The 13,234-nt window shown below is 39.0% G+C and overlaps 1 protein-coding gene across 2 annotated transcripts in view; it reads right to left on the bottom strand.

The window, feature by feature from the left end:
• atg2a (autophagy related 2A) overlaps positions 1-13,234 on the bottom strand; it is a 36,662-nt gene that overhangs the window by 8,738 nt on the left and 14,690 nt on the right. The window contains exons 26-31 of one of the 2 annotated variants that reach the window (XM_077247384.1): positions 13,159-13,229; positions 12,996-13,072; positions 12,520-12,690; positions 12,315-12,441; positions 390-613; positions 16-245 (exon numbers count right to left, since the gene is read on the bottom strand). In XM_077247384.1, coding sequence (XP_077103499.1) covers positions 16-245; positions 390-613; positions 12,315-12,441; positions 12,520-12,690; positions 12,996-13,072; positions 13,159-13,229 — 900 coding nt within the window. Of the gene's footprint in view, positions 1-15; positions 246-389; positions 617-12,314; positions 12,442-12,519; positions 12,691-12,995; positions 13,073-13,158; positions 13,230-13,234 lie in introns of both variants that reach the window. The other variant, XM_077247383.1, reaches the window with a different exon arrangement.

Genomic DNA, 13,234 nt, shown 5'->3' with positions numbered 1-13,234 from the left:
TTCTGCTAGACTTACTTATGGCTGTGTGGTGTATGGGCTGAGCTGGGTTTGCCGCCAAAGTCTTTGCCACCGTACAGGTGCCAGACAACGGACACTTCTCGGAGCACCACTCTGTTCTGAGGCACTGGGAAACGGGCTGGGGCGCGAAGCAGATCTGAACTGCCCCGTGGCCGAGAGTAGTATCCATCCCGCACCTTTATAAGACCCTGGGAGAGCACGGTCACCACAGGCTCACCGTCTCTAGGCTATCAGAGAGATCAGGACAAGAAAGAAATAAGGTGTAAAAAATAGGTTGTAATTAAAAAGTAAATATTATTTCAGTCTTTCTTATAAAAAAAAAAAATTTTTTATAAGCAACTTAAAAGGACAATAAAAATGAGGGTACATACTGGGATGCCCATCCCAGGAGCCTCTAGGATGCAGAAATCATCGTTGTCGGTGGAACCCTCTGAGCCTTCCTCTGACATAATATCAGCATGAGCTTCCAAAGCTGTGGTGACCAGTCCATCAATATCAGACTCCTCCCCTTCTAGAACAGAGGGGCGGAGCTTAGGGGCTTCTCCCGGGAACAGATAGACTGAGACAGGTGAGGCTCGCCGGATGGAAGGAGAACCTGCTGGGCAAATAAACACATTTGAATAACCATTAATCTATACCATTCAAAGGTCAAGAAATTAATATTTGTATTCAGGAAGGATGTATTAAATTGATCAAAAGTGACCGTATAGTCATTTGATATGAAGCAGCACAACTGTTTACAACATCGATAATAATAATAATAAATGTTTTTGAGCAGCAAATCATCATATTAGAATGGTTTCTGAAGAATCATGTGACACTGTAGACTGGAGTAATGATGCTGAACATTCAGCTTTGCCATAACATTAATAAATTCCATTTTAAAATATATTACAATAGAAAACAGTTATTTTAAATAGTAATAATATTTCACAATATTGCTGTTTTTATTGTATTTTTTAATCATGAAAATGATATTTGATAATTTTTTACAACATTGCTGTTTTTAATGTATTTTTTATCATAAAAATTCAGCCTTGGTGAGCATTAGAAACTTCTTTCATAAACATATTACCGACCACAAACTAGTATAATAACTATAATTAATTATAGTTAATTCTGTATATATATATATATATATATATATATATATATATATATATATATATATATATTATATATTATATAATAATATAACTATAATTTAGTCGCAGTGCGACCAGAAACTCCTACAGAGAAAATTAGATGAATACTTACAGGTGACAAACAAACAACAATCATCCTATAATTAACAGAAGTGAAAATATTTGACAATATTTCTGTTTTTACTGTATTTATCATCATAAAAATGCAGCCTTGGTGAGCATTAGAGACTTCTTTCATAAACATATTACCGACCACAAACTCTTCATATATTCTAAAATGATATATTTTCAACTCTTTATATATTCTAAAATTATATATTTTCAAATCTATAAAATATTAGTCAAAAAACAAAACATTAAAGGGACAATGTGTAGTTTTTTAGGTATTTTATTTGACATTAAATCAATATTTTTATTCATAAATATGTCCTCAATAGTCTACAAATACCTCTGCCAATTATCTGACTTATCCTCGTAAACGAAGAATTTATTATCTTTATATACATGTGACGGGTAGGTCCACGGAGGCTTCCATGTAGTTCTGCCATCTTGAAAAACTAATAGCAGAGAGGGTCAAAAGGTACTAGGCCAACGCGTTTTCGTTCAGAGCCAGCGCCACGTGACAGAAAGCAGCAGAAACGGAGGAGCAGAGCAGTGAGAGGCACTTCACTGCCCCGGCAAGTTTAAAAGGCTGCATTGCACTGTAATTATTCATACTGTAACATTCGTTTGTTCGTTGTCAAGATGCAGTTTGTTTGAAATAACCAGGGGTGATAGTAGAAAAAAATCCTGAGCCTGAACTTTTTTCCCTGGGACAGATGCATAAGGGCGAGTTTATCCTCCGCTAATTTCTGACACAAAGTGATGAGCGATTGTTCTTCTACTCTTCTTATATTGTTGTCATATATTTTTTGAGAATGCAAGACACACACAAACACATGCATATCTTCATAATTCTTGACTTCTAAAGTTTTTTGAATTCGACCCAAATCCTAAATTTCACTTGCACTGCACTGCAATGTATTTTTTTCATGATTAATATTGCATTGCAAAATAATGTGTCCTGGTCTACTAGTCTAAAATTAAGAAACCCCTAGAAAACAGTAAAAAAAAAAAAAAAACATTTGTACATTTAAGATAGTTCTACTTAATTTGTTATTCAAATATCCAAATATGATAGCCTACTTCATAAAAAGAAAAGAAAAAAGGGCTTTTATTTGTGCCGTGCTCTCTTTGCATCTGAACATTGCACATTTTAAACAGGACACGCATTAGCTGAATAAACGTTAGCCAATACAAACATACTTATAGAAAATAGTTGACAATGAATAGACAGGAGTCCTGTCACAGGACCAATAATAGCAAAACGAACTAGAATGTATATTTCCAGAAGAAAATGTGAAGTGGTGCTTGCATTTGCAAAACTCGCCACTCGGTTGCTAGGGTGTGGTACATGATTGCATACGAGCCAACAAACATGTCTGTACTATGTTCTGGTGCTGAGATATGGCTTATTCATGTTGTTCAGGTGGTTGCTAGGTGGTTGCTAGGGTGTTTTGGGTGGTTGCTAGGGTATTCTGGGTGGTTGCTAGGGCGTTCTGGGTGGTTGCTAGGCGGTTGCTAGGGTGTTTTGAGTGGTTGTTATGGTGTTGCTAAGCGGTTGCTAGGGTATTCTGGGTGGTTGCTAGGGTGTTGCTAGGGTGTTCTGGGTGGTTACTATGAGGTTGCTAGGTGGTTGCTAGGGTGATCTGGGTGGTTGCTAGGCGGTTGCTAGGGTGTTCTGGGTGGTTGCTATGGTGTTGCTAGGAAGTTGCTAGGGTATTTTGGGTGGTTGCTAGGGTGTTCTGGGCAGTTGCTAAGGTATTCTAGGTGGTTGCTATGATGTTACTAGGTGGTTGGTAGTTGTCACAGATGGTTACTATTGGAGTTCTTAGCATTTTCTTCGCATGATTTAGCACTTACCTAATTGCTATTAGCATGTAGCTATTCACAGCTAGCATGTGTAGCATGTTGGAAGTCCTGTTTGCTAGCATGAGTCAAAAGAACCAACCCCCATCTCTATACAATGTTCTGATGCAGAGATATAGGTCTTGCAAAATGGTTGCTAGGGTGCTCTGTTTGGTTGCTAGGGAGTGGCTTGGTAGCTGCCAGTCATGAAACTGAAAAGGCTGATTGTCAGTGTGAATGATATAAACCAACTCCCATGCCTCTGTGATATTCAGAATGGAAGATATCCCTCTATGGATTTTGGTTGCTAAGGTGCTCGACAATGGTTGCTAGGGAGGGGCTACGTAGTGTTGAGGTGATTCATTATTGGTTGTTTACTGCCCCGAGTCAAACAAGTCCACCCTTGTGTTTCTATGACACTTCTATCCGGAGATATCCTTTTGATCTCTTTCAATAGAAGTCTATGGAACTTGTTGCTAAGGTGCTCTAAATGGTTGCTAGGGCGTGGCTTAATAGCTTCACAATGATCCTGAGAGACTGATTGGTCATCTGAGTAAAATGAGCCCGTCCCCTTGTCTCTATGACACTGTGATCCAGAGCTATGTTCAATACAAAATCCCTATGCAATGTGTAGAACGGCCCATTTCATGGGCCGTCCTACACCATAGTAAGTCAATGGGGCAACTTTGAGCAGCTCCTGCCCCCAGGGGTGCAACTTTTACCCCATTGTGAGGTATGTTCTTACAGAGCCTGTCAGCCTCTTCAAATGTGGCAAATCACACGTTTCTGTGAAATCTGATTTCTGAGCTATGACTCGTCAAAGTTTGTTGCAATGTTAAGTCTATGGGATTTTTTTGGGCGCTTTTTTGCCCCAGGGGCAATTACCGTACTCCCGATCTCTAAGAAAAGATGTAGCACACCTCTCCTCAATAAGCCGCACGATTTGACGCCTTTCTCAGGGGTCTGTGATGTCAGCATGTATTTATTATAACATAGTAAAAGATAGTTACTATAGAGTTATTATAGAGTTCTTAAAATCTTTATTAAAAAGTGCCTTTGGTATGGCCTCGTGCCTATGGCCTACGGTTGCTAGGGTGCTGTAATTGTTGCCTAGATTGAGGCTATGAAGATTTTAGACCATTACTTATTGGCTGCTAGATAATATAAATCCTCTGAGGGAGAGAGAGAGGGAGAGAAATGCAGGGGTGTCAGGCCCTTTGTGTCTGTGTGTGTGAAAAAGTCGGTTGGGATTTGAAATTCTGAACATTCCGCAATGTTAAGTCAATGGGATTTTTTTGGCCGCTTTTTCGTCCGCGGTGCAAACATCGTACACCCGATCGCTTAGAAAAGTCATAGCACACCTCTCCTCAATGAGCCGCACGATTTGACGCCTCACTCAGGGGTCTGTGACAAAATTTGCGGGACGAGTTACGCGCCAAACTTTTTCCAGATTAATAAGAAGAAGAACTAGAATGTACATTTCCAGAAGAAAATGTGAAGTGGTGCTTGCAGTGGCAAAACTCGCCACTCGGTTGCTAGGGTGTGGTACATGATTGCATACTAGGCAACAAACATGTCTGTACTATGTTCTGGTGCTGAGATATGGCTTATTCATGTTGTTCAGGTGGTTGCTAGGGCATTGCTAAGGTGTTCTGAGTGGTTGCTAGGGTGTTTTGGGTGGTTGCTAGGGTATTCTGGGTGGTTGCTAGGGTGTTCTGGTTGGTTGCTAGGGTATTTTGGGTGGTTGCTAGGGCATTGCTAGGGTGTTCTGGGTGGTTGCTAGGTGGTTGCTAGGGTGTTCTGGGTGGTTGCTATGGTGTTGCTAGGCGGTTGCTAGGGTATTCTGGGTGGTTGCTAGGGCGTTGCTAGGCGGTTGCTAGGGTATTCTGGGTGGTTGCTAGGGCGTTGCTAGGCGGTTGCTAGGGTGTTCTGGGTGGTTGCCTGGGTGTTGCTAGGCGGTTGCTAGGGTATTCTGGATGGTTGCCAGGGTGTTGCTAGGCGGTTGCTAGGGTGTTTTGGGTGGTTGCTAGGGTGTTGCTAGGTGGTTGCTAGAGTGTTCTGAGTGGTTGCTAGGGTGTTGCTAGGCGGTTGCTAGGGTATCCTGGGTGGTTGCTAGGCGGTTGCTAGGGTGTTCTGGGTGGTTGCTAGGGCGTTGCTAGGCAGTTGCTAGGGTGTTCTGGGTGGTTGCTAGGGTGTTGCTAGGGTAATTTGGGTGGTTGCTATGGTGTTACTAGGTGGTTGGTAGTTGTCAAAGATGGTTACTGTTGAGTTTGTAGCATTTTATTGGCATGATTTAGCACTTAGCTAATCAATATTAGCATGTAGCTATTCACTGCTAGCATGTTTAGCATGTAGCAAGTCCTGTTTGCTAGCATGAGTAAAAAGAGCCAACCCCCATCTCTATACGATGTTTTGATGCAGAGATATAGGTCTTGCAAAACGGTTGCTAGGGTACTATGTTTGGTTGCTAGGGAGTGGCTTGGCAGCTGCCAATCATGAAGCTCCAAAGTCAATGTGAATGTATAAACCAACCCCCATCTCTATACGATGTTTTGATGCAGAGATATAGGTCTTGCAAAATGGTTGCTAGGGTACTCTGTTTGGTTGCTAGGGAGTGGCTTGGCAGCTGCCAATCATGAAACTCCAAAGGCTGCTTGTCAGTATGAATGATATAAACCAACTCCCATGCCTCTGTGACATTCAGAATGGAAGATATCCCTCTTTGGATTTTGGTTGCTAAGGTGCTCGACAATGGTTGCTAGGGCGTGGCTAGGAAGTGTTGAGGTGATTCATGATTGGCTGTTTGCTGCCCCGAGTCAAACGAGACCACCCTCATGTTTCTATGACAATTCAGTCCAGAGATATCCCTTCGATCTCTTTCAATGGAAGTCTATGGGAGTTGTTGCTAAGGTGCTCTAAATGGTTGCTAGGGCGTGGCTTGATAGCTTCACAATGATCCTGAGAGACTGATTGGTTGTCTGAGTAAAATGAGCCCGCCCCTTTGTCTCTACGACACTGTGATCCAGAGTTATGTTCAATATAAAAGCGGTTTCTATGGTGTAGGACGGCCCATGAAATGCCCATAGTAAGTCAATGGGGAAACTTTGGGCAGCTCCTGCCCCCCAGGGGTGCAACTTTTACCCCATTGTGTGGTATGTTCTTACAGAGTCTGTCAGCCTCTTCAAATGTGGTAAATTACACGTTTCTGCGACATCCTCGTTCCGAGCTACGACTCGTCAAAGTTTGACGCAATGTTAAGTCTATGGGATTTTTCGGCCGGTTTTTCGCCCCTGGGGCGAACATCGTACCCCCGATCCCTTATAAAAGTCATAGCACACCATTCCCGAACAGGCCGCACGTTTTGACGCCTCATTCGTGGGTCTGTGACAAAAACTGCGGGAGGAGTAGCGCGTCAAAAAGTGGCCAGAAGAATAAGAATAAGAAGAATAAGAACTAGAAAAAGTTCGTCGAGACAAACTTTAAGTTGGCTTGTGAAAGTTTGGACCAATAAGTTTGAAGAAGTTTAAATTAGTTTAAAGTTTAAATTAGTTTAAATTTTAAAGTAGTTTGAAGTTGAAATTAGTTTAAAGTTTAAAGTAGTTTAAAGTTTAAAGTTTAAAGTTTTAATGGTTTAAAGTTTAAAGTAGTTTAAAGTTTGAAGTATAGTTTGAAGTAATTTAAAGTTGCTAGGGTGTTTCTAGTGGGTTGCTAAGGTGTTCTGGGTGGTTGCCTGGCGGTTGCTAAGGTATTTTAGGTGGTTGCTAGGGTGTTTTGGATGGTTGCTATGGTGTTGCTTGGGTGTTCTACGGTATTTTGGGTGGTTGCTATGGTGTTGCTAGGGTGTTTTAAGGTATTTTGGATGGTTGCCATGGTGTTCTGGGTGGTTGCTATGGTGTTGCTAAGGTGTTGTAAGGTATTTTGGGTGGTTGCTATGGTGTTCTGGGTGGTTGCTAGGCAGTTGCTAGGGTGTTCTGGGGTTGCTAGGCAGTTGCTAGGGTGTTCTGGTGGTTGCTAGGGTGTTGCTAGGGTGTTCTAGGGTATTTTGGGTGGTTGCTATGGTGTTGCTAGGGTGATTTAAGGTATTTTGGGTGGTTGCTAGGGTGTTCTGGGTGGTTGCTAGGCAGTTGCTAGGGTGTTCTGGTGGTTGCTAGGGTGTTCTAGGGTATTTTGGGTGGTTGCTATGGTGTTGCTAGGGTGATTTAAGGTATTTTGGGTGGTTGCTAGGGTGTTCTGGGTGGTTGCTATGCAGTTGCTAGGGTGTTCTGGTGGTTGCTAGGGTGTTGCTAGGGTATTTTGGGTGGTTGCTATGGTGTTGCTAGGGTGATTTAAGGTATTTTGGGTGGTTGCTAGGGTGTTCTGGGTGGTTGCTAGGCAATTGCTAGGGTGTTCTGGTGGTTGCTAGGGTGTTGCTAGGGTGTTCTAGGGTATTTTGGGTGGTTGCTATGGTGTTGCTAGGGTGATTTAAGGTATTTTGGGTGGTTGCTAGGGTGTTCTGGGTGGTTGCTAGGGTGTTCTAGAGCATTTTGGGTGGTTGCTATGGTGTTGCTAGGGTGTTTTAAGGTATTTTGGGTGGTTGCTAAAAAGAAAGAAAGATTGAAAGAAAGATTAGAAAGAAATAAAGATAGATAGAAAGATTAGTTAGAAAGAAAGAGAGAAAGAAAGAAAGAGAGATAGAAAGATTAGTTAGAAAGAAAGAAAGATTAAAAAAAGAAAGATTGAAAGATTAGTTAGAAAGAAAGAAAGAAAGATTAGTTAGAAAGAAATAGATTAGTTAGAAAAGAAAGAAAGAAAGAAAGATTAGTTAGAAAGAAAGATTAGAAAAAGAGATAGAAAGAAAGATAGAAAGATTAGTTAGAAAGAAAGAAAGATTAGTTAGAAAGAAAGAAAGATAGAAAGTAAAATTAGTTAGAAAGAAAGAAAGAAAGAAAGAAAGATAGAAAGATTAGTTAGAAAGAAAGAAATATAGAAAGATTATTTAGAAAGAAAGAGAGAAAGAAAGAAAGAGAGATAGAATGATTGTGTTCATAATTGTATGAATTCATGAGTTCATAAGTGTATGAGTTTATAAGTTTATGAATTCATGAGTTCATAAGTGTATGAATTCATGAGTTTATAAGTGTACGAGTTTATGAGTTTAGAGTTTATAAGTTTAAATGAGTAAGAGTTCAGAGTTTATTAATTTATGAGTTTGAGTTCATAAGAGTTTGAATTCATGAGTTTATAAGTGTATGAGTTTATAAGTGTATGAGTTTATGAGTTTAAGAGTTTAAGTGTAGATAGATAAGTGTCATAGATATATGAGTTTATTAGTTTAAATGAGTCTCAATGGCTCATATAGTATATAGAATGGCAGTTTGATTCAGTCTAGGGCTTCAAGGTATTTAGATTTGAATTTTTGACAGTTGGGGAGTTTGAAAATCTGAACATTCCGCCATGTTAAGTCAATGGGAGTTTTTTCCGACTTTGATCGTCATTTTTAGGAAAACCGTAAGTCCGATCAGTTAGAAAAGATATAGCATACCGAGTCAGAACAGTCTGAGTGTCTGTGCCGAGTTTGGAGTATGTGGAGTTAAAGCTCTAGGAGGAGATAGAGTTGTAAATTTTTGACAGAATAATAATAATAATAATAATAATAATAAGTTTAAGTACAATATCAGTAAGTTGGCTCTCACAAGCCAACTTAATAATAAGTATGTGAGATAACAATAGTGTTGCTTTGCCATAGGCAAGCACCACTAATAAGTATGTGAGATAACAATAGTGTTGCTTTGCCATAGGCAAGCACCACTAATAAGTATGTGAGATAACAATAGTGTTGCTTTGCCATAGGCAAGCACCACTAACTAGAAACAGAGCATTTCCTGCGGAACATGCGTGTGAATGCTTAAAATGCTTAACTGAAATGCAAAGAAAGAAAGAAAGAAAGAAAGAAAGAAAGAAAGAAAGAAAGAAAGAAAGATGGATTAGTTAGAAAGAAAGAAAGATGGATTAGTTACAAAGAAAGAAAGATTAGGTAGAAAGAAAGAAAGAAAGATTAGGTAGAAAGAAAGAAAGAAAGAAAGAAAGAAAGAAAGAAAGAAAGAAAGAAAGAAAGAAAGAAAGAAAGAAAGAAAGAAAGAAAGAAAGAAAGAAAGAAAGAAAGAAAGAAAGAAAGAAAGAAAGAAAGAAAGAAAGAAAAAGAAAGAAGGATTAGTTAGAAAGAAAGAAAGATGGATTAGTTAGAAAGAAAGAAATATGGATTAGTTACAAAGAAAGAAAGATTAGGTAGAAAGAAAGAAAGAAAGAAAAAAAGAAAGAAAGAAAGAAAGAAAAAGAAAGAAGGATTAGTTAGAAAGAAAGAAAGATGGATTAGTTAGAAAGAAGGAGATTAGGTAGAAAGAAAGAAAGAAAGATTAGGTAGAAAGAAAGAAAGAAAGATTAGGTAGAAAAAAAAAGAAAGAAAGAAAGAAAGAAAGAAAGAAAGAAAGAAAAAGAAAGAAGGATTAGTTAGAAAGAAAGAAAGATGGATTAGTTAGAAAGAAAGAAAGATTAGGTAGAAAGAAAGAAAGAAAGATTAGGTAGAAAGAAAGAAAGAAAGAAAGAAAGAAAGAAAGAAAGAGAGAAAGAAAGAAAGAAAGAAAGAAAGAAAGAAAGAGAAAGAAAGAAGGATTAGTTAGAAAGAAAGAAAGATGGATTAGTTAGAAAGAAAGAAAGATTAGGTAGAAAGAAAGAAATAAGGATTAGGTAGAAAGAAAGAAAGAAAGATAGATTAGTTACAAAGAGAAAGAAAGAGGGAGGGAGAACAGGAGAAGCAGAAGCATAAATGCAACAAAAACCTGTAAAGTTCCTTCAGAAAAGAGCTCAGTGACTGTGCACCAATCAGAACACAGGACCAATTATGTGTCTCCCTTTGATCTGTGCCCCTTTGATCTGTGCTAATCAACATCACCTGTGCAATCAGCTTTCCTATTTAGACAGAGGGCAAAATCGCTGATACTGGGCCTCGAACAAACCTCCCTAGAGACAAAACTATAGGTTGTATCGGCGAAATGACCTGACCGTAAGCGAGACAAGGCCTTTGTGAACGATGTGATGTATTTTTTGTGTGGATAGAGTTGAAAAAAGAGACCACTTTGGCAAGTTGAAAAACTAGTGATCAGAGCATTACGGACCAAAGTTTGACCTGAATTTATAATTGCTGCCAATGGAGGATTGTCTGTCACTCTTGTCCTTTGGAAGGACACAGAGGAAAAACTGTAAGTCCGAGGGATTTACTAAACACACATGAGGAAGCACAACAAAAATACCTACGTTTCAAGTATAATTACATGCCCGAAGAGTTAAAATTGTGGCCAGGCCAGCGATTTAAAAATTATTTTTTACGATTAGTTTTCAAGCTGGCTCACTCTAGCAGATGACATCACGTGCTCTAGCTCTGAACAGTCTCTCTCATCCGCTTCCATTAAAATCTGAGAAACGGATTGAAAAACTTCATAAGACTAAAGTAGAGATTGTGAAAAAAGTATAAAAGATTTCAAAAAGTTGAATACAACGTTAATAGCTTAAAGATTTCTCAACATTTTAAAGTTGAAATGACAAAAATAGCTGAAAGTATGCAGAAGTAGTGGGCTTTGAAAGCAGAAGGAGCATAAAGCAGGATTTGAAGAATTCTCCATTGACTTACATGTTAAAAAAAATGCACAAAAAGATTAATAATTTAAAAAGTATAAAAGTTATAAAAAAGAAAAATAATAGCACACATGTCCTTGAAAAGCTGAACATTTTGATACTTGAATGGTTTTTGTAGCACAAAGTAGAGAGGAGTTGAAAGCGACCACAGAAGAATACGGAATAATAATAATAAAGATTTGGATTTCAATAGTGTGAATGCTTGAAAGCATTCACACTAATAATAAGTATGCACAATAACAATAGTGATGCCTTGCCTTTGGCAAGCACCACTAATCACTTATTCTAAAAAGAATATCAAGTATATGTTAGAAGAATCTGACATAGGGCTGTGTTAATAGTAAAACGTCCGTCATTTAACGAATTTTAAAAACACGGGATGGATAATAAAAAATGCTTTCTGCCATTTTGACAGGAAACAAAAACACAACCAAGAATAAAACATTTCGTCAATTTTCATTTTACAATTATCATCTCTCTCTGTGCGCGCGGTCTGTGTTTGTGAGAGAGAGAGCTCGCGCAGCACTGATACAACGGTTTCTCATCCATAACGCGCTAGTTTTCATACAAAATTATTATGTAACATAATTAGGTAGGCTACTTTAGTTATTATAACACAATAACGTAACAAATGCAGGCTTCGTTTCTCAACACTGAGAATGAATAAATAAACACCTGTTTGCAGACTCGCGCTTATCAGTAAATTAATCCACAAATCACAGCACTTTCATAATCAGTAAGCCATAGCGATTTTAATTTTATTTAGATTTATTGTTCATCAAAACTTAAGCATTTTATAATTTGCATGGCTGTATGATGTCTTCATCTTATATGAGTGACATGAATGACGGAGTATTTTAAGATAACCCATGCGATTGCGATCACTCCGTGTGATAATAGAATCCAGATTAAGTTAACTCAATACAATACTTCAACTTTCCACATCCACCCCAGCCCGTTTACCTTCAGGAGTCAGAAGTACCGTGACTACTGTTGCCTACTGTCCTCGCTCATGAACTCAGTCAGAGGCGGCCGCGGGAGTGGAAGCGGGATCGAGCGGGATTCTTTATTGCTGTTGATTTTCAGTCTCTTTTTAATGGTAGGCCTTACGCATCTGTTAATCATACCCGCTTGCTATTTGGGGAATGAACCCACCGCTATGATTGGTCGAAGTTCGAACTCCGCTTCTTTTGCTGTTGCTTTTTTTATTTTTTTTGCAGACACGTCTGTACGCCGGAAATCCGGCGTGGCGCCGGAGCGCTATCAGGCCTGAATAACAAACCGGTTCACCCGAAAGGAAAACTCGACGAAGTGCTATTAGAAGACATCCTGTCATAGCTTTTTGGTACATAACAGCTACCGTAGATGCAACACGCATTTGAAAAAGCGAGGCGCTGGAGAGCACAATTCGTTTGAATGCAAAATACAATATCACCGCTAGATGGGAGAAATTCCTACACAATGTCCCTTTAACTGATTTCTACATGTTCTTTTCTAGATATTTATTAGATCTATATAAACAACTGAAAGTCTCACCAGAATCTTGCGTCTCTTCCTGAAGGATTCTCTCAGTGTCAATCAAGGCATCTGTGAGGTCGCATTGGTTAATCTCTGCTGTCTCTGCTGGTGGGCAGGACGGAAGGGATGCGGGACTTTCTGACAGCTAAAAGACAGACATTTTTGAGTTGAAAACAAGCAGGGGGAAAGAAGCTATAGTACAACTTTAAAAGACAAATCTCACCAGAAGTTTCTGTCCGGCGATCTCCGTGGGGGATGTGTGGCGAGGGGGCGGGTGTAGATCGCCCTGGGAGACCAGGTACTGGAGCATGTTAACTAGAGCAGCGCACGAGTCCGCACAGGTGTGTACTTGAACTACATTATTAGAACAACGAAGCTCAAACAGCGGCTGAGTCTGGAAATATTCATAAAGACAGACAGACAGATAGTTATTAACAAAATGGAAGATAAAAAAACAAAAAAACAAGCATTTGTGAGAAGTTGACATTAAATTTTACGCAGCAGCTGAAGTCCTGCAATATTATTATTATATTATTTTACATAAATAAATAACCTAAAATATTGATGTTTACTGGTGATGTTTCTGGTCATATTTAAATTATTTTACAAAAAAATGCACTGTAAGTCACTATTATATGAACTAATATAAGTCAAATGCTATGAAATCTTCAAGCCGGTGAAGATTAGCATGAAACTAACCAGTTTACTTGAGTCAGTTCCTTTCCAAGTCGTTATGGCCAGTTCCAGCAGATCAATGTCTAATACACACACATAGTCTGAGACACATTAAAAAAAAAAGTATGATTAGAGGTGACCCACATTAATGCAAATTCAGATTTTAAAAGCTCTGCTTGTTCTGTACCTCGCCTCAAATCCACAGTATCACTTTCACATTGATCAGACAGGTACAATGCAGAGTCATCTAAGATAAACCTAAA

Source organism: Siphateles boraxobius, unplaced genomic scaffold, assembly GCF_051911475.1.
Source record: "Siphateles boraxobius isolate OS27281-9 unplaced genomic scaffold, OSU_SipBor_1 3, whole genome shotgun sequence".
NCBI lineage: Eukaryota > Metazoa > Chordata > Actinopteri > Cypriniformes > Leuciscidae > Siphateles > Siphateles boraxobius.
This window is presented reverse-complemented; position numbering and strand designations above follow the sequence as displayed.